The sequence below is a fragment of the Aptenodytes patagonicus genome, chromosome 7, assembly GCF_965638725.1.
Source record: "Aptenodytes patagonicus chromosome 7, bAptPat1.pri.cur, whole genome shotgun sequence".
NCBI lineage: Eukaryota > Metazoa > Chordata > Aves > Sphenisciformes > Spheniscidae > Aptenodytes > Aptenodytes patagonicus.
In genome coordinates, this window is record NC_134955.1 from 4277708 (window position 1) to 4299498 (window position 21791).

General features: G+C 39.5%; 1 protein-coding gene across 1 annotated transcript; it reads left to right on the forward strand.

Moving 5' to 3' along the window:
• Positions 1-2477: 2477 nt before the first annotated feature.
• On the forward strand, positions 2478-21512 carry ZDHHC13 (zDHHC palmitoyltransferase 13). Its single transcript, XM_076343810.1, has 17 exons — positions 2478-2539; positions 3524-3666; positions 4066-4188; positions 4677-4754; positions 5996-6140; positions 7479-7543; positions 8132-8294; positions 9692-9817; positions 10141-10274; positions 11094-11194; positions 13916-14040; positions 15125-15187; positions 15569-15662; positions 17079-17162; positions 18531-18688; positions 20100-20197; positions 20919-21512. The coding sequence occupies exons 1-17, from the start codon at positions 2516-2518 to the stop codon at positions 21052-21054; spliced, it is 1860 nt and encodes a 619-aa protein (XP_076199925.1). The 5' UTR covers positions 2478-2515; the 3' UTR covers positions 21055-21512.
• The last annotated feature ends 279 nt before the right edge of the window (positions 21513-21791 follow it).

The following is a 21791-nucleotide window of genomic DNA, read 5'->3' on the forward strand; positions in this document are numbered from 1 at the left end:
GATGCCCACAGTATTTGCAACTGCTTCCTTAAGGTACTAGCTTTAAGTGAAAAATTCATAACATTTACAGTTTCAGCTGATTTAAACAACAACAAATAACAGTTGTTCAAATCACCAAAGAAATAACATGTTCCATGGCAGGTAAATTCTTAAATCCTTTTTTTTTAACACCCTAAAATTAACAAGAATTTAGGAATAAGAAGACTTAAAATTATCATCTAGCCAACTTTTTTCTGATAGTGGACAAAACGCTTATTTTTGTTCCTTCAGTCAACTTGGGGGCCTAAACTATGCAATTCGGGATATTCCAGCTCTAAATGCGTGGCGTGAATAGGAGGTGCTCCGCTTGCACCTTTGCAGGGTTGTGGAAGGAGATATAGGGCAGTGCAGGCGTGGGTGCATGACACACAAGAGCGAGCACAGCGCAGGCCAGAGAACTAGCCTTGCAATATTTGATTAAGAAGAGCTTGATGGGGAATAGCTTACCACATTGATTTAGCATGCTCATGAACATCAGGATTTCTGGAACATGGTTTTCTGAGCCTTCTTTTCAGCAGTGATTGTGGATCCTACTGTAGCTGTCTGTTTCCTTCCAGACAATAAATGGAACTGAAGAAAAAAAAAAAAGAGTGTAGAAGGATGAAGCCTGAGATACAGGAAGATCAAGCAGAAAAAGATCAGGAAAAGCAAATAAAACCAAGTATGTAAGAGGAGTGCTCTGAGCGATGTTTACCTATCTCATAAACAGCTTACTAACATATTTAAAACAATTGAAAATCTCAGCTGAAGTTTATATAAAGTACAACACACTATCAGCAGTCATAAAAAACCAAAGCAGCTTTCATGACTGTAAAGCATTTTGATAGCTGCTCTATCGGTAAGGTGCCAGCACTCTCCATTTTACAGTATTCCGGTGACTTTTGTGAATCCCTGCTACTGTTACTGTTTTCAGCATGAGATCTGACAAGCCTAAGGGCTGTAGGGTGGTGAAGAGTTTCTTTTTATTTCTTGCAACCAATCAAACAAAAAAAAAAAAAGCTTTTTAATTGTTTTGCTGAAATTTTCCATCTTCTCATTGAGACTTGCGCGCCTCAGAGAAACTTTGGTAGCTGGCAAACTTGCTAACAGGCTATGAACTTGATGAAGAACCATCCCTTCTCCAAGGCAGCAACGCTGAGCTGAAAATACACGTGATGTGCCAGGCCGGGCTTCCTCTTACCAGATCAGAAATCCCTGCGCACAGCCCCCCCCCCCCCCAAACCTATTCAGATCTCCAGCGGTTGACGCTGCATTGAGCAGGAGATCTTCTGTGGATCAAGGAGGGAGAGCAGGAAGGAAGGAACGAGGGCATCTTCCAGCTGACACCAGCCCACTGTCTTAACCAGCAAGCATTCTCAGTTCTCTCAAGATAGCTGATAACAGCTTATTTTGGCCATTTACTATGTACTGGGTTTTTTTTTTTTTGACTGAAGTGGTAGATTGCTCTAGTGATAAAGGAGAGTCTTGCTATGACTATACAGAAGAGAAAATACTTTTCCCCCCTTGAAAATAGTTGCAGGAAACGACATACAAAGACATGCCAAATAAATGTTATTAAGGTTGCAACATCAAACCCTTGGGCGTTAGAGGATAGATTCACGATTGCTTTAGTAACTCTTGTTCTGCCCCTGCCGTGCGTGTTTCATGATACAGCCTGCTCGCTCCTCCTCTCCCACCCTGCTTTAACCAGTGCACAGGCAGTCATAAATGAGGCATTGCTTTGTTTTTGACACGTGCTCAGCATTAGGATAATTCTTTGGTAACCTTTCATACTGTAATGTTTGCTTATAACATTACCAGGTGTCAAAATGTTTACAAGGACTGGAAACGCCTTCTCATGTTCTAACATCGACTTGTCAGACTTTGAAGGCTGCACCGGTTCCAAGTGTCCCCTTGGTTCCTCCTGTTGTACAAGGCAGCGTGGGTGGGACAGATTATAACTCTGGTAAATACTTTGTAGGCAAGGCGTGGGGCTCAGATCACTTTCAGCTGAACCTGTTTGCTGCCACCCGAGGCACAGCCAGCCCCCCACCCCCCGCCAAGGTTACGCCAGCAGAAAAGGCGTTGGTCCTTGTCCTCGACTATGGGGAGGGATGTCCTACGCGCAACGCCAAGCACGCACTGAATGAGCGTCCACGTTACTGCCTATGAAAAGGGGAAGGAGCAGTTCGAGACAGAACTGATGAAAACTAGAAGCTGCTGATGTGCTTCTGCCAGCTGAAGAGGCCCTGTAGCAGCCGGGGGGAGGGTTAGGGACGGCTTTCCGAGGCTCTCCCGCGCGGCAGGCTGCCGGCCCTAGCGGCCGCTGCACCCTGCGGCCCGGCGGGCGCTCCCGGTACCGCTGCGGGGCTGCGCGGCGGCCGCCCGGGCCGTGTGCCCGGCCCCGCCCCCGCGGCGGCGCTGCTGCTCCCCAGAGCCGGTAGCCAGGAAGCGGGAGCAGGAAGCTGCGGCGGGCGCGGAGCTCCGGGCGGGGAGGATGGCGGGCGGCGGCGGCCCGGTGGTGAGGGGAGGCCCGGGGGCGGCTGCCGGGGAGGGAGGGGTGTTGAAGGGCTGCCGAGGGGGCGGCCCTGCCCGCGGTCCGCCCGGCCCGCGGTCCGCCCGGCCGCGGAAGGCGCCTGGAGCCGCCCTGCCTGACCGTTGGGGCCGGCGGGGGAGGCTCCGGGGCCCCACGAGGCGGTGGCGCGGAGGTCGGTCGGCCGGCCTACCGGCCGGCGGCCTCGGGCTCCTGGGGCAGGCTGGCGGCGGCTGGGAGGGCGGCTAGAGCCGGGGGAGGGGCGCCGGGCCGGGTGCGCGCCCCTCTGCCGTCCGGCTCCCCTCCGGCTGCCTCGGGGTGCCTCGACGTGAGCCCGTGGCTCGGCACGGGGCTGAAGAAGGCGGCCGTGGCGGCGCTCCGCAGAGCGGAGGCGCTCTGCTGGCGGCGGGGCAGGGGTCTCCCAGCGGCCCGCAGCAACCGAGCTGCCGGGCGCGGGTGCCCCTCGCAGCGGCCCGCGGGGCTGGTGTCCGCCGCCGGCGGCTGGCTCCGGCTCCCGGCAGCTGCGTTTGAGCGATAAGCGGAGGCCTGTGGCCTGTCTGGCGTGTTCCTTTTTTAGTGCCTGGCATCTGGTTTTCAGGCGTGCGGGGCTGGCCCCGTGGCTCTCAAGTGCCCTTGCATTTCGAAACCTACTCAAGGACGTAGGTTGTCGTTGCTAGTGTAGCAGCGTTGCTGCGGGCAAGGGTGTTGTGTCGGGAGCCAGATCTGCAAAGTGTTTAACGCCTTTGTAATTTGGCCTGATGGACCTTAACCATATCCCTTCTGTCCTCCCATGTCGCTGTGCCGAATAAAAGGATTAGTCTCTTGTCAGGTGGTTTTACCTGTGCTTTAAATGAACTTTGTTACTTGTATTAATGCAACTTGACAAGTATAGCACGTGTGTCTGGTAAAGAGGGAGGTGTGGTGTACAGTGTATAAATAATGTTTGTTGACAGACGTTTTGTTAACCAACAGTGTAAAAACCATTGCCATGGGCCTCATCGGCCCCATATGCACAGCTGTCATAGCGCCCACGAGGATAAAGACCTACCGGTGCTGCCGGGGCCATATCCGATTGTTGAAGACCCCAGCACCTGTGATATTGTCAAGGCTACACAGTAAGTATATGTTCTGTGTGTGAAAAATGTTGAAATAGTTGGGAGTGTCCTCAAACGTGAGCCACGTTGGATATTTTTACAAAGGAAAAATTTACAGTTCCCTTTTCTCCCCATAGTGAAAGAAGAAAAATCACGTAAAGGTACTATTGTAAATATTTTATCACAAACAATGGTATCTCAACCAGGTTTGTTTTGTTATGTGGAAAGTTCTACTCATCAAGGCTCAGCCCATCTCTTTTTCCAAGGCTTCCATTGAATGCAACGTGGAATTTGCTCAAGTAGGACCTGCTGGATGATGCTTACTGGGATTTTCTTTAATATATGGCTGTCTCTAAACTGGAGGATACTTAACAAATGAATGATAAGTAAATCGATGTGGTTTTTTTTTTCTCATTTAAGGTATGGAATAGTAGAGCGATGCAAAGAACTGGTAGAAGCAGGATATGATGTTCGACAGCCAGACAAAGAAAATGTGACTCTTCTTCACTGGGCGGCAATAAACAACAGACAGGAGCTGGTTAAGTAAGCTCTAGAGTTCCTTGTGAAAGTGGCACAAGTATTCTGCCACTGTTATTTATAATCGCTTTGTTGCTATTATACTTCAAAACAAAGGGAACATGCTGCTTGAGAAGAAAAGCATAAAATTCAAATTTTAACCCGATTACCTCTGTGAAAATGTCACTGAAATGTAAAGTTACCACGGTTTCTTTATATGTGAAATCATGTAGTACATGAAATCATTAGATTTTCCTGGGTTGGGTTGGGTTTGGTTTGGTTAACAAAGATTAAAGCTGATTTTATAGGTGCCTTCCTAGTTATTATATTTTTCCTTAAACATTTTCTCAAAACAGCATCCTTTACTGCAAAAATACTCTTGTCCATTTGCCTCTCTAGTGAATTTTTTTTTTTTTATTATAAGCTATTTGCTTCTAGACCTATCTTATGCTTAGTATAATGTTTTAATATTTTATTGTGTCTGTTCTTAATTGTATTGTGTTGCTGTTATACAGATACTATATTTCCAAAGGTGCAATAGTGGATCAGCTAGGTGGAGATTTGAATTCAACTCCCCTTCACTGGGCCATTAGGTATGCTGCTTGCAACTACTAAATGTAAATCTGGTAGTATTGACAGTTATATTTTGTGTAGCACAGCAGTGGTCACCTTAAACCAAATTCTGTGGTATGTTGATTTTTTTGAGGTATAAAGAATTTCACTGCATGTCCATAATAATGCTGAAATCTGTTCTCTGATTCCTGGCAGCTTTGCAGGCCACAAAGTTGTGTTACGCGTGCATCTGTGTTTTAGTCACTTGGACTCACATTTTGAATTTTCCCTAGGGATGAAACAGTACTGTTCAGACTTTGCCTCGTAAGTGCTGCCTTACTGGGCAAAGAAGACTTGGCTGTGTTAGGTCACTGAAGTTAGCTTTTGATGCTTATTAGGGCACAGTTTAAGTCCAAAAAAGTTGCAGTCGCAGTTCCCTCAGATGTCAGCCTGTCTAACTAGTACGCTTTCAGTTGTTTTAGCTTCTGCACTAGATTCCTTTGGTGTGCTCTCGTAAGACTCAACGCTGCCAGTCCTGGACTTTAAAGCACAAGCATGTAGCAGTAGGACCAGTGTAAGACATCTTGTTGCTCAGAGGCACGTAGAGAGGTCTTTAACCGTCTTCTCCCAGTGGCGTTAGCTTTTCCCCTTGGGCTCCTTATAGCTGTTTCCACCACAAACATGCAGCGTCTCTTCCTGGGCGACAGTAGCTATTAGTGCTTGTGTGTGTTTAATGCCTCTTTGGATCTGCTCTTTCTACATTGCTCTAGACTACATCTGTTCAACCTGATACAGTTTAAAAATCACACAACTTTGGCTTCTAGGGCAGGACTTGAGTAAAATGATCTAAAGAACAAAGCACGGCTCGTCTGGAAAAAACATAACCTTAATTAGTGATTTTTGGGATGACTTCTCTGAGTGCAAATTCTCACATTGGAAGATCAGTGCTTTCTTCTGGGCTATCTTAGTCTTCTGCCAAACAAAGTTAGATACTTCTTCTGAGAAAGACTGCCCACAGGAGAAATTACTGTAGAATAACCATTGTATTCTAAATTAACAGCTTGCTTTAGGCTGACTTATTAAGGTACTTATTTAATATAATTTTCTGATATAAATTTTTAATTAAAAAAAAAAAAAGTAATTTCCTGAATAAAAACACAAGAATCTGAAAGGAATTTTTTTTTTTTTGCGGGGTATCTATGAGAATTATTAAGGCAATGCTTTCATTAAAATTTCCATCTTTTTTGTCATCTGTCTAGTTTCATTTCACGTATCGTTACAGACAAGGACACCTGCCTATGGTCATGTTATTGTTGAAATGTGGAGCGGATCCCAGTCTTATTGATGGGGAAGGATTCAGCAGCCTTCACTTAGCAGTGCTGTTTCAACACATGCCCATTGTAGCTTACCTCATATCACAAGGCCAGGTATGTTGTTGTTGTCCCAAGTACTGTTTTCTACTTACGAGTAGCTGCCTGTGTGTACGATACATTTCAGAATTAACTGTTTTGTTTTCTAGATGATAAGCAGGTATTTGACAGCTCTTTCCCTGTGCCATAAGTTCAGAGAAACTTTAGATTTTTTTTTTTTTATATATATAATGGAGTTTTTTTAATACTCTCCCCTGTTCTTGTCATCCCCACACATACACATTCACATACAAATCAGAGTGTTTAAGGAGAGTCGTTAAGGCTATGCAGGTTTGTGCTGCTGTATAAATAACAACTGGCTTTTAAACCTGAGAACAAAAAGCAGTATATGAAGCGTATACATCATGAAGTATTTACTATTTAATTACAATTTTTTAGCTAATAGTCTGTGCAATTGTCCGTCAATTGAAGTGTGCAGAATAGATGATCAGACTAGGTCTGAATTTTTTATTAGAAATTTCTGTATTTTCTGTACTTTTATATTGTATCCACTCTAGTTGATGTCTGCTTAGCTTACATCTGAAGCAAGCAGAATTAATGACAAGTGTGACAATTTGCTAATAAAAATGAGAGGAGAGTTCTTACAGGATCTAGACTGTTTCTTTGAAACACTGAGTATTAAGATTTAAAGATTTGGCAAGTTTATTTTCTTTCTCCTAGAGCTCTCTTTAGTAGAGTAACTGAATTCTGGAATGTAGGTATAGATGGTATATATCACAAACTTAAGAAAGTTTTTAGCCCACCTGTCTTCTGCTAAAAAATCCAAGTGATTAAACATTTCTTTTAAGTAAATCTGCTCTAATGTAATGATGGGTGGAGGCGGGGAAGAAAGAAACCTTCATTGTGAAGAAGAAGGAAGAAAATTAGGTAATGCAAGTTAGGTGTTTAAATAATTATGTCGAGATACATAATCAATCCTTTTTTTGTTGTTTTAATAAACCAGTTTTATGTACTTGGACATTCTGTTAGTACTTCTGTTTACAAAAGGAAGATGGTTAACATTGCTTTACAAGGTACATTTTATTTATAATATTTTTGTGCAAAAGAGGACAAGAAATATGGTTAACATGGTTACCTTAAAAATATCCTTAGTGGAGACTGTCCCTTAAAAATATCCTTAGCAGGGACTCGGCGTATTCTGAAAGGAACGACATGCAAGACTCGGGGTGGGGGGAAATGTTTAAATGAGTGTTGGCTTCTTGGCTGGTATAATTTGGTTTCTTTCCACTACTGCAGTGAAACTAAGCCAGTTGTGTAGCTCCGAATCTGACCATCTAACTCTGTTTCCTGAAATCACTGGTAATCACTTGCTTGTTATCTTTTTCTTATACTTAGAACATAGACACAACAGACTTCAATGGACAAACACCTTTAATGTTATCAGCACAAAAAGCGATCGGGTAAGTAGTGAATCACTTAAGAAGGATCTATTTTATTGTACCCAAGAAGCAGTGAGGTGAATTTTTTCCTATGAAATTTTTTGTTAAACTGACATTCCTTTCCCTTTTAGTTGTACTAAAATACGCAGTGTTTCAGAGATCAGGAGTTATCAAGTAGCTAACTGGATATAGCAAAGAAAGTCAAAAGAATTTCTAAAAGAAGTTTAGGTTTGTGGCTGAACCGTCTGCAGCGTTATTGTGCTTTCCCAGAAATGAAAACAAATGGAGGTGGACGCAGTAAAATGCATTTAGAAGAAATAAAATGTGGAGATGTAAGCTTATATGCAGCGTTGTAAAAAGATATAATCTGTGTATATACATCATATTTGTTAAAATGGTAAGATAACATAGTCTGGAGAAAAACCCTCAGGGCAGGTCCTGAATTATAAGCTTGGATCTACCGTTGATGAGCTTGTTCTGAGACAAGGCGTTGTGTATCTGCTGTTATTTCACAGATGGGAACAGTGGTTTTTCTAAGGTGTTCAAAAGTTTCATCTCCAGTATAGATTATCTCCTGTTTGTTAACTTTTATACTTTATTTTCATCTAGACCAGAACCCACGAGGTTTCTCTTAAAGTTTAACCCCTCTCTCAATGCTGTAGACAATGTTCAAAAGAATACTGCACTGCACTGGGCAATAGCATCAGGAAATACTAGTGCAGTGGATCTGTTGCTGGAAGCTGGCGCTAGCCTGGACATAAAAAATGTCAAGGTACAGTTTCTTTCATGATATTTCATTCCATGTGGCATGAATGTGTAAAATGAATGTAAAGAAAAATCTGAGTCCTCTCCTCTTTGGATATCCTTTGCAACGGGGAAAGACTAAGAGCAGGCGTTCTTAGTCTTTCCCAAAAGGAATTAACACCTGTCTTGTGGTGTGGCTCAAACTATGAATGCAGAGATTCTGTGCAACGTTCATTTAATGAACAGCCAAGCCTTTTGGTCACTCGGAACATAATTGTGTCCTTTGCAGATTCTCCAACCCCCCCCTTCTTTTCTTTCCCCTTTTTTTCTCTCTTTTCCTTTTTATCTCTCTTTCCCCTCGTTCTTAGTATCTTCCTAATAATTTTCTTTTCCCCTCTTCCTTCCTTTTTTCCCCTCTTCCTTCCTTTTTTCCCCTCTTCCTTCCTTTTTTCCCCTCTTCCTTCCTTTTTTCCCCTCTTCCTTCCTTTTTTCCCCTCTTCCTTCCTTTTTTCCCCTCTTCCTTCCTTTTTTCCCCTCTTCCTTCCTTTTTTCCCCTCTTCCTTCCTTTTTTCCCCTCTTCCTTCCTTTTTTCCCCTCTTCCTTCCTTTTTTCCCCTCTTCCTTCCTTTTTTCCCCTCTTCCTTCCTTTTTTCCCCTCTTCCTTCCTTTTTTCCCCTCTTCCTTCCTTTTTTCCCCTCTTCTTTTTTCTTTTTTTTCTTTTTTTAAGTTGGCTGTTTTCCACTTCAAAACATTGTCATGAGGAGTAATGACTTCAGCCAGATTTTTAAAAATAACAGTGTCTTGGTGAAACTCTTAAAGACTTTAAAAAGATGTGTGTATCATCCCATGAAAACCAGTGTTTGACAATGCCTGTTTGTACGTTCAGAAGAGCTAGTCACATATGAAAGTCTTTGTCCTAGTATGGGTAAAAACTGATAGTGAGAAGTATAAATGTTGAAAGTATCAATTCCTATGACTATATAGATATGTTTGTACAGTGTAGTTATTCAGGGTTTGTGTATTAAGCTGTGCAGCTCTTCCATCTGCTGCTTTTTTTTTCATATATGTGACTTAGGATGTTGCTGTTTGGTTTTAAAAAGTTCACATAAACAAGAAACCTTCCCTTTCAGTAAGCATGTAATATTCTAGCAGACAGTTTAGTGTTTCAGGTTATTGGAGACAGTCCAACAGACAACTCAAATGGATGCAATGTGGTTGCAAGTATCAGTTTTTAGAACTACAAAGCACTGGATTAAGCATGTTAAAACTCTGAATTTATTTTACCCTTGCCTTAAAAAGGGGGGGGGGGCTGGAAAGTAACTGCCCAGTTGTTCTTGGTTTAGCTATATTTATTTCTTGCTTCCCTTAAAAAGGAAAGCATTTATATGGTAAGTGCATAAATAACTAACCATTTCTGTTGTTAAAGGGAGAGACACCGCTTGACCTTGCTTATCAAAGTATGAATCGCTTCATGGTTTATATGGTAAAAGAGGAAGAAAGAATGAGAAGCAGAAGAAATAACAGGTTACTGAAAATAGTAGAGAAATACGAGGTAATTTCCCGAGTAATAACTAATGGGAATAAAGCTACAGCATTCCGTGTTTAGAATAATATGCGACTTAACTCTTTTCTAACAAGAGGATCTTCTAAAGTTTCTGCAATTGGGTGCACAAAAATAAAATTCTTTAAAAGCACGTAGCAGTGGTTTGGGTGGGTTCTTTGTGTCCTTTCCCCCCCGCCCTGTGATCTATTGATGTGTCACCTTGTCTTATCTACCTTGAGTCTTTCAGCATTTGTTATTACATTAACTGAATAATTTTGAAGTAAGTCCTGCTTGAATACGTTGTCGTATTTTAACAATAATCATTTTAATAGCTCTTCCTGCTGTTGGCATCTTCCTTGACATTGATGTGGGCCATAGGATACGTAATGAACTTAAGTTCTGATTCTTGGCTTTTGAAAGGAGGTCTGCTTCTCTTCCTGCTATTTGGGACAGCTCTGTTTGTGAGGTTTGTGGCTTTTTCTCTCTGTATGTGTATTTAATTGTTATAAACACCATATGAGGTATCTAATGCAGTATTCTTTTCAGAGTTTAGTTTCATTTAGCATAAAAGATAACTCCTGAGATGTGGTTGCAGAGTGTGTGAAGGATTTAAATATATGTACTTTCTAGAATGACCACAGAAATTGAATGCCTTTAGATGTGCAAAATAATAGTTCCTCATCACTGAAAGATTTGGGAGGAAAAAAAAAACCACTGAAGTGATTAAGGAGTCTGTTAGCTAATTTTAATGATAAAGAGAGTGTTATTGAAGGTCTGCATCTGGTAGACACCAAGATACCCATTCACAATGCTCAGAAATGTGCTTTATCTCAACTTTTCCTTCTGTATATGTGACACAGAATGAGTTTTAATGAACCATTCCCTCCCCTTCTGCTCCCCAGACCTCCCAGTGTTATCCTAAGCTGTTTCGCAGGTTTCCTGCCTTCTTCAACAGTTCCTGCAACAGTCAGTATTCATTGAAACAGCAATGCTATCAGTGTGCAAATAGACAGAGATCGCACTTTTCACCCAGTGCTACAGCACTTCTGATACAGAATGTTAGGCTGGAACAGAGCACTCTTCAGATTTGTTTTTGCATTGTTAACCCCCTGGGCATCTGGCTAAAGAATGCTTTTGAGTGACAATCCTTGATTGCTTTGAGAGACTTGAAGTATACTCTGTGTGTGAAGTTTTTACAATAACAAAACAGATGATTTATAGTCTATGGAGTTACATTTTTAAATACATTTTTTAAAAATAATTTTTTCTTTTCATATTCTTTCAGGCAATTTGTGGGGCTCAAGAATCTAAGGTATCTTCCCACAGCATTTCTGCTAAGTTCAGTTTTTTGGATGTCCGTGACCTTTTTTTTATGGTTCCTGCCTGATATCCTTTATACTCAAGAAATGCCATAGAACTCTCCTTACAGTTCCTAATAAATCTAAGCCCAGTCATACAAACAGTAATGAGCGGTCCCAATTCCACGTGACTGTCAATGTCTGGTAAGATTGGTTTACTTCCGTTGGGCAGGGCTGAAATAACTTTGAGTTTAACTTATATACGGACTAGAAATCTGTACCTTCTTTTATCTTTGGCAGATATTTGTGTACAATTCTGAACTACTTCTTATGTTACAGGAATATCAAAATGAAGACGTCTTTGTTATAAACCTAATTGTCTCTGTTAGCATCTCCATGTGACTCTTTAATCTTCCTCATTGAGACTCTCATACAGTAATGTATTTTCGCAAGTGGTATAACCGGATAACACATGCATTAATAATAATTTTCAAAGCATGTCTTCTTTCTAAAATGACAAGGATTTGACAGTTAGTGGTATTCGTGCTTCCGCTTTTAAAAACAACACCCTCCCCCCAAAAAAACAAGGAACAAATTTCTTCATGTCCCTCCAAAATAGATCTTCCAGTCTCCTGTCTGTCTTTATGCACAGGTTACGCTGCATCCTTACCGTACAGTGCATTAATTTCTATCTTTCATTTACTTTTCTTTGAAGAGGCCTTGCACTGATGAGTACAAAAACGTTTTAGTAGTTTACACTGGCTTTTCAGTGCCCTGCTCTTTTGTTACACAGGGGGCATCTATTTATTTATTAAGTTTTGTGAAAAGGCCTTTAGGGAGATACTTAGAACTGTAAATAAATTTGTACTAAACCGGCTATAATCTATTTATTGCTACACAATTTTAATTAATTTTTAATTACTTCATCCTTTAAGTGGCATTTTCTTTTGTACTGTTCCCAATTAAGATGTCCTTAATAGAATTATCAGGATTAACTTTGATGAACTGATCAAGTATATTCCCACTGGGGATACACATATATGCTTGTCTAAATGAAAATCATGTTATTCAGTGTTGCGTTGTGAAGTTTTAAGGTTTTCTTGGTGTCATCTAAATTAAAAGAAAAAAAATTCCAACGATAAGGGTTTGAGTCAGACACTTTGCTTAAGATAGTGAGCATAGCAATTTTCTTGAAGGTCTAACCATAGCTTGGTGAGATGGGCAAGTGGATAGTTTTCCATTTCACTATCCAACCCTTTTTCTCATGAATATGTTTTCCTTCTGGAACTGGTCACAGATCTGAGTGTTATAAAAGTGTTCAGTATTTTAGTTACCTGCATTTATGTTTGTCAAACTGTTCCTCTAGACTGAATGAAAATCCAGCTATTCTAATTAAGGACTTCTCTGAGCTCCAAAAAAACAATAGAAGTGTAAGTAGACCAGCAGTATCCACAAGAAATGCACCATCATTTTGACTTCTATAACTGCACCCTGCAATTGCATTGTAACAGACACAGCTGTAAGTCTGGTAATACACAGTGCCAATATTTCATAATTTATCGTCTTGATTTTAATTAGAGCTATTTGCAGTGTTGTTAGTTCATAAGACAAAACAACCTTGAGGTTGCAGTACTTTATTTTAAAGAGGTTTTCACACTGTGCAGTTTATATAGTGGCTGAGTGGTCACTGGAGATGGAATCCAGGCTTGGGCTCTCTGACTGCTCTTTGGTGGCATCATGGACTGTTCTTCAGCAGCCCGAGCTCTCAAGTTTGATGCTTGAATTTAGTTGGTATGAAACTTGTCCCACTCCACATTCCTCTGTTGCTGTATAGAGACAGTTAATCTTGACGTGTTTTTCTCCCGCTTTCGCCTGACATGCAGATGTTTTTAGTCCATAGTGTAAAAATTATGTTCCTAATGACCGTACATCCTCCCTCATGTATAATAATAATTTGTCTGCTAGAGAAGTTGCAGCAAATAACCATATATAAAAAGTACTGAGTTTAAGTCTCCTTCTCTGGAGTTCGTGAGAGATGAATTCCCTCCATATACTGTAATTAAAACAGTTAGCCACTGGGTAAAAGTAAACGCTGTGCAAGAAGAAAAATGTGCAATTAGACCAGAAATTTGTCATTTCATCACCATGGATTTTCTAGTATATTTGTGAGGGAAGAAGGGTTCCCAGTAGCTGTCCCATTACCTTCAGAAGTGCTTAGCAGTGTGTGCTTGGTTTTTTGAGTGACAAAGATAGTTCCAGGATGACTTCCAGTTGCATTTTTCTGTCTGAATTTATTCAGTTGTTTTAGCTGAAACAAACAAGAAAGGGCAAGACTTAGAAAACAGTCTGAGTAAGAGCCTGGTCAATGACTTAGGGGCGTATGCATCAGTCAAACAAATCTCACAGCTGCTGGAAGCTTAATAACCATGCATGTCTGATTGGTGGTGTTTCAATAAAATAGAAGAACTTCAGAGGGGAAAAAAAAAATTGAATTCATTTTATATCTGTTAAATATTCAAAGGCAAAAGTCTGCACTCTGCTAGTGAGGATGACAGGGAGCTGTATTGTGATGCAGGTTTATACAGTTGTAAAAGTCTTCTCCAGCACTCAAACTGGACAGAATATTCAACTTCTCTGATACGATGGCCTCTGAAGGACAGCGAGGATCCTACTATAAAAGTGAAAGTCATTCTTTTCCTTTTTGTGCGTTGCTTGTAAAATAACATAAACTAATTTTAGAATATTTTGTTAGTTTGACAAATAGTGGTGATACGTGGTATAAGAATATATTCCTTAACCTGAATATTACATGTAACAGATACAATTCTTGAAATCACTGTCATGTTCAGCGTGGTGGGTCTTCTTTATTATTTCTATAAAACTTGGAGAACTGATCCTGGATATATTAAGACTTCAGAAAAAGAAAGAAAAGAGGTAGGTGATTTCATAAAAACAAATGAAAGAGCTCACCTGGTGCAACGCATATGTACTTTTGGTTGATTTGTTTGTCATCATGTGCAGCTTTGTTAAACTTGAAAGCAGCGGAATACTCCTTGTTCTTCTAAGAGTTCTTAGCTCTGTCATTGAACAACATAGATCATAGATAAGGAAACAAGCAGCAGTAGGAAAAATTATCTTCATCATCCTGCCATAATTTCCTTGCCTCCATCTTCTCATCGAAATGGGAGCTTTGGCCAAACATCGTACAGACCCATACCACTGATGTTATCTGTGATATAAATTCACGTAGAACTTCACTTAATAAATAGAAATTTCATACGGTTTCCTCTTCAGTTGTCTAGGGTTAGAAAGAGATTCACAGCGCTTTCCTACAATTCTCCATGCTCATAAGACATACCAAAGGCTGGAAATGGCTTGAATTTTGTCAGATGCTTTGAAGATGTGTACAATGGTTTGATTTTTGTGCTTAAGCATCATGTAATTCACATGCTATTTCCTAGCTCGATTTTAGAATGGCAAGAAGAATTCATGGCCAGCCAGTCAGTAGAGGATTTAGTATTTTGGTCTCCTCAACCTGTGGATTAAGGAAAGCATTTTGTTTGTGATCTCTGTGCTCTCCATGAAGTTATATTTCTTCAGATTGCCAGGGAGAATAAACTGCAATTTTAACTTGTTGCCACAGGACTAGTAAACATTATCTAGTACTCATAAAGGAACAGTAAATACAGCAGCTCTGCTCATCTCTCTGAAGTCTGGCTGACTGTATGAGAGGTGCCTTGTATCTTAATACCATCTCATTTTAAAGAATATTTCATTCACATTATTTATTAATTTTGGGAACATAGAGATACTTTTCTGAATAGTCCTGCATGGGTGAAGTTGCAGTAGTCTCTGCTGCTTTGTGTTTCTCATGGACCTTTTTAAAGAGCAAGTACTTACTCCTGTCGTGCTTGGCACTTAAAATACTTATGAACTGCAAAAAGCCTAACGTAAAAATCTTCATAGATTCCCCTGAAAATGTGATCCAAATGCAAGCGCGAACTACTTTGTCTTTCAGAACATTGTAGCTCTTGCAGAAGCAGGTTGCTTGGACTTCAGAACATTTTGCACATCGTGTCTTGTAAGTGAGCCTTTGGTATTTTTTTTCTTTTTGAACCTGGCTTTTACTCAATACTGCTATAAAAAACCTTTTTCCTCATTGCTTGTCATGCAAGTGTTACATGCATGGTTTGTTCTATATTACTTAGATTTCTTTTTTCTTCTATGGTGACAAAAGGGATGCTTTGATATCCTTGGACTCTAATCTTAATAAAATAATTATTATTTCCATCCCTTTTTTTGTAAAATTAAGATGTATAGTTCTCATGTATGTTCTGTGTTGTGAGGTCTGTTACACAGTAAATGTACAAAATATGATGGTGCCCATGAGATGATGCTCTAAACTTTGGGCAAAATAGATGCTTTTGCTATGACTGTATTCTTTTTCTTCATCCTCAACTAGGTAAGGAAGCCTTTGAGATCTGTGCATTGCCTTGCTTGTGATTCATGTGTAGCCAGATACGATCAACACTCTCTGTGGATTGGACAGTGCATAGGTGAGAGTGTTTGTTTTATCAAATTCGAAAATACCACATATTTTAACAGTTGCAGAAATAACATTTGTCTCCTTAGACAGAGAGCACACCTGATACAAGAATACACAGTTGATACTGAAGGGTTACTGATAGGTGCCAGAGGGAAATTAGATAGCAGAGAGAAAGGCAGCTAAAAATATTAAAGGGGTGGAGTGGTCACCCTAAGAGTAGAGACCAAAAAGTCTGGGACTCTTTCTTTTGAGAGAAGAAGGAACCAGGGATATGATTGTGACTTTAAAAAAAAAAAAAAAAAGTAGCAATGAAGATGGTGGCTACGGTGAATGCAGAACTGTTAATCGCCAAGCAGATCATACTAGAACTAGGGGAGGCTCAGTGAGAGTAGCAATTGGATTTAAAATTGGTAAAGAAAAAATGTCTTTACATGGCAGGTAGTCAAATTTTGGAGCTTGCTGCTGAAGGGTTTGCAGATACAGGCAGTATCAGAAGGATCAGAAAGGGCTTAGACAAATTTTTGGACAATGTGTCCAAAACTAGATACTAAAAGAACTAGACGAGTATGCACACTCTGACATTTTAATGCAGTAGCTGTGGATGAGGAGAGTGAACTCCAGAAAGTGGCCAGGCTCCTGTGTCCTCCTGAACTACTGTTGCCTGTTGTCACTGTTAGAGACAGTAAAGTGGAGCAGCTGGACCACTGAGATAACCCCGTAGGGCGTTTTTCATGTTCTTGTGTTCTTTGAGAAACTCCCTCTTTCTTCCTTTCTGTCTCATTACTGGTGATGCTTAAGATAGAAAGGTTAGAGCTTTACATCTGTAGCAGTATATTTTTAGCATATTCTTTTGCCGATAGGTTTTTTGTAATGTTAAATACTTGGAAATGTTTTTACAGTGTTTGCTATTTACAAGGTGGTGAGACATCCTTCTGATGCGTTGTTTCAAAGCTTTGAGCAATACTGATTGTAATTTAAAGAAAAATAATTGTATATCTTCATGTAACGGTTTCTCTGACGGAAGTCTGGGGCTTTTATGCGTATGTTTGCAATTCTGAAGCACACAAAGGTCAAACCATTAAATTGAATAGCTTAGATTTTTCAGTCATATGAGGCAATTGTCCTGTGCACGGGGAGAGTTGTGGTTGTATAATTCGTCCTCATCTAGCTAAAACAGCTGAAGGCATGCTCTGAAGAAGAGGCAAATCCTGGTTGACTTTATCAGAACTAATTGTATTATATAAATTGGGATAGCTTACAGGAGAAAGTTGAGAAAGAGACCAGCCTTGTCAAACTCTCTTGAGGATAGCAGGGGTAATAAGAAGAAGTGGGTTTCATTCTTTTTATTCCTATTAAGTTAAGGGGAAATGCAACCTCTGCTGAATTTTGAAATGTCAAACTCTTTTTTTCCTCACCTCAAATTCAGGCATTGGGAACCATCATTACTATCTATTGTTCCTGTTTTTCCTGACTATGACCGGTGTCTGGCTGCTTTATGGAACTCTTCTGTGTATGTATCCATGAATTTATTTTAGTTTAGCTTTCAGGGACGTGTGTGTATGGTCTTTATTTTTCAGCATTTTGTTTCCAGCAAGTGTAATTATACCTGCACAAATGATACCTTATTTCAGCAGTGATGTTACCTTGTAATTCTGTCTTTAAATGAAAATACATCATAGCTGAGTCTTTGGTCAAATATACGATTACGTTTGTGTTGAGTAAGAACTGAGATACGGCTCTAGTGGGATGTCCATTGGAAAATACAATGTCAGAAAGCATTTTTGTTAGAGATGAAATAGGGAAGCCATGTGGAGGAAGGTCAGGTTACAGGTTCTAGTCTGGATACTAGAAAGTAATAGAAAATAAGTTTGTAAATACATTATTGCAAAGGCTTTATTGATTTTTGTTATTTGGAAATACCTATATTGAACACCTGCAAAAGTTTCTTTTTGTTTTTAATGTAGTGATAACTTTGAAAAGAAGAGAACTGTATATGTCATTAATAAATCCCAACTGTTACTTTGGAAAATTAAGAAATTTATTGGAGGAGAGCCCTTATAATGTAGTTCCTGAGGATGAATTAGCATAGCACTAACCTTTTAAATGGAAAGTAGGGGGAGTTCATTTTATTTTATATTAGTTCACATTATATTGAAATGAGTCAATATTCAACGCAGGGTGAAGTGAAGTGAACGAGCTATGGCAGTGGAGGGCACAGGGTGTGAACATGAGTTGCTTTCCTCTGTTTCAGTGGTGGTCTTAAGTATGGAAAAAGCATATTATTTTCTCCATTTCCTGTGTGTGAAGGAACATGGGAGAGAAAACCTCTTTATTGTTCTACTGACATAGAGGCAAAAAAAAGTTGCTCTGCTGTAGTTTGTTTGGGGTTTTTTTATGGGTTAGATACATATGTGGTAGGCTTTAGGTATCTCTTAAGAAATTTACAGACATTGGACATTCCAGTTTGTCTATTTAATAGTGGTAAAACACTGCTGTCTTGGCGTTGTCACCATCATGTCTTCTTTTGTTGATGATGGTGTTTAAGATAAATGATAAATTCTTGTCCTAAAATTACAAATAAGCATGAAGCAAAATTTCAGAAATCTTGACAATGAGACATGATGACTGATTTCAATATCATATAAAAAGTACATAGCCAGTGCCTTGAATGTTCCTTCTGTGGATTATGAACACATAACGTAAAGATTATGCAGCCAGAACAGCAAGCAGTCTTGTGGGTGCTTTTAAGTGGGAACGTGATACATTAAACATGGTATTTCTAGAGCATATTGCTATGTAAATAATTGCAATGCAAATAATCTTTGTTCAGTTCTTAAGTGGCCTAAAAATGTAATTAACTGATTATGTATCTTGTCAGATTGGTCAAACCATTGCGCAACAAGTTATCATCAAGATGGAGCATGGACGTACTTCACGCAGATAACATATTGTTCTCCATGGGTTTCCTATATCTTCGCAGTAGCCTGTTTTCATACTGTATGGGCTTCGTTGTGGCTAACTGTTCAGCTTTATCAGGTATTACTTTGCTTCGGTTTATGCTCCTCACTTAAAGAGTCATCATATTAAAACTTTTCCCTAGATGATTTGCTCCCGTAAAAGCTTGACTAATTCATGTCACATCTAGGTGCTTTTCTTAAATCTCAGGGCAGTCCTTTAAGTTTTATGGGTACTTGTGCGCTCAGCATTCCCACGTTAAAAGTAGGATCACAGTCTGCAAATCATTCCTATAACTGAATTCTGGGTTTTGTACTCATCAAAAATTCCAGACCTGTAGAAAGATGTATTTAAAGGCAGGAAACTTATTTAACTAACAGAACTGGTATTACTACCCCAAAAATGGCACAGAAGCTCAATAGTACAATTAGTCCTGAATTGAAAACTCTATGGCAGAGCTCAGCAGTGCGTCATTAGACTGTATTAAATCCCATTGCTACAATAAAAATACATGACCTGGATTTTATCCTGATGAGGACTGTCAAATTTCTTGTTTATGTTTTTCTCGGAGAGCTTGGCTATGCAACCAACACTGAGAAGAGCTGTCTTAAAGCATCTAGGAAACAGCTTGTTTAGCAGCTTTTAGGAAAGATGTGTCATTTGAATATGTGTTAAGCATACTGAGCTAAAGACTTGTTTTACATCTTGTTTAAAAAAAAAAAACAAAACCCACAATTTTAAATGTGTACTGCTAGATTTCTGTAATGCCCAAGACACTGAGATACCATCCTGGGAAAAAAAGGATCTAGGTAGGGTATTTACGGCTAACTACTGTGTTTCATACGCAGTCATTTGTAAATGTACTGCTTTGTGATATTTAGCATGTCATTCAGCAAAGCAACCTTGCAGCCATTTATAAAGGCTTATAAGATTTATGTTGATTCAAAAAAAAAAAAAAGAAAATGGAAAAAGGAATAGGTAAGCAAAAACGCAAAAAAACCCCAAAACCCATAAATCTCACTGTGAAACTCGGTGAAAGAAGACATCAAATCAAGAAAATGAAAAAGTTTTTGTTGAGTCTCTGACATCTACTTCATGTTTTTTGCTAAGCTACTTTGTCTTTTTCAAGTAATCTTTTTCTACCAATTTGCGTGGTAGAACATAGACAAAATCTGAGGAGATGGGTGCTTAACTGCTACAGATCTTATACTTCTACAGACATCTGTAAAAGTGCAATCTTTACAGTCATCCCAATTAAGCTTGCCTTCTCAGTGGAAGTGTTCATGTTACAGCTTGCTGGGTTCTGTTTTAGTCCAAGTGACATTTGAAAACATACTTTTCGGTCATTAATTATGGCAGTAATTACTTATTTGTTAGATACGGCCAACCTCCTTCCCCTCCCTCCCTTCTCAATAGTATCTTGTGGTATCACCAGAATTTTAATTTGTGATGTTCACGTTTTAACCGTTACTTACGTTTTCTTTTCTGTAAGATTGCATTCTTGGGATTGACCTCGCATGAGAGAATGAACCTCCTGATACAGAGAAAATCTTCTAAGCATCCTGTTTCACTCAGGAGAACTCCATACAAGTGAGTATTAATGCGTGGTGTGTTTTAAGCATGTATCTCTTCCGTACTGATTTGCTTCACTACTTCATAAATGCAAAAAACTGGTGGTCTATGGACGTGCTAGTCGTGTCTGTTATGAGTTGTGCTAAGAGGAGGAAAGGGACCTCATTTTCCTTGCTGAGAAGTTCCTTTGCCCTAGGAAATAAACAGGCAGCATGGGAGCTACTGGGGTTCTTTCTGCATGGCTGTGTATCTAGGAAAAAGATGTGCCAAAATCAGCCCACAGCTCTAATCAGTAGATGCTATTTTGGGGGTGAGGGGGTGTCGTCCTTTAATTTGTTCATCAATCTCTGTGTCTGTTCTGTAGGTTCAGAAAGAGAATTGAGGTATGAACTGGCCGCTTTCTGACTTCTCTTGCGGTATTTAGCTCAATAGAGAAATTAGTACCAAGGTTTCCCTGTTAGACTAGAAGTCCGTATTTCCTCGTGTCGTAGCAGATGAGATCTTACTAAGTACTAACTTTTAAATATTTGAGCTGCTCTCATTCTTAAATGTAATACAGGTTGTAAAAGTTCAACAAAGGAATAATGGTCAGTAGAGAACTGTTCTTATGTTTCTTCTCCCAGAGCTGTCTTCATTGACAGCTTTATATCTTAAGTACTGTCCCATGGTGAACGTGTATTTTTGATTCCTGCAGTCTTCTTTTATTAGGTTTATTAATGGATATTTCTCTCCTTTTCAGTCTTGGATGCTTCCAGAATCTTGCAGACTTTTTTCAGTGCGGTTGCTTTGGTATGTTCAAACCCAATGTAGTTGACTGGACCAAGCAATACAACCTTTTTCATCTGGCAAAGGAGAAAAATGTTCATTCTGTGTGAATTTTTGCTTAATTTCTAAAACCATTGAGCTGAAAGCTAAATAAAACTGGATATTTTGTTAATTTTTACAAATTCTTCTGAAGTTGCTTGTTTTTATTATTGTTTTAAGTATTAAACCTATCTTGCATAAGTTACAGCAGGTTTGTATATGGAACAGTCACTGTATGTGTATATATAGTTTGGGCTGAAACTATTGGAAATTTTCTGTGATGAGGTGACACTAAGAATATATTTTTTTAAAGGTAAGTTTTTAGGGCAGAATTTCAAAACCATGTTGGTACCCTTTGCTTTATTTTGCAGATAACTTTCAAATGTAATTTTCTTTTATTAAGGGGAGTGTTCATATTGAGAAATTTAATATTACAATTACCCTGCAATTTTATTGCTTATGCTGTGAAAACCTCTATTAAGTCTTTGTATTTGGAGGGTTTACATGTAATAAAATAGAGCTTTCATGCTTCTAAGTGTATTTTTACAGACTGAAATAGATTCCAGGGATATGTGACCAGTGAGGTATTTAAGAACAGGTAGGCACAAAACCATAAGGAAAAGCCTGACTCTTTGCCTTATGTTTTGCATCTAAATATGCCCTGTTAGCGTATGAAAATGGGTAAGTTCATGATGGAAAATAGCAATGTATATAAACCGAGGGAATTATTCCCAGCTGCATGCATAGATCTTGAATAGCTAGATGTCAGCCATGTTCTCAAGAAAAGGCTACAACATCAGTCTGGAGT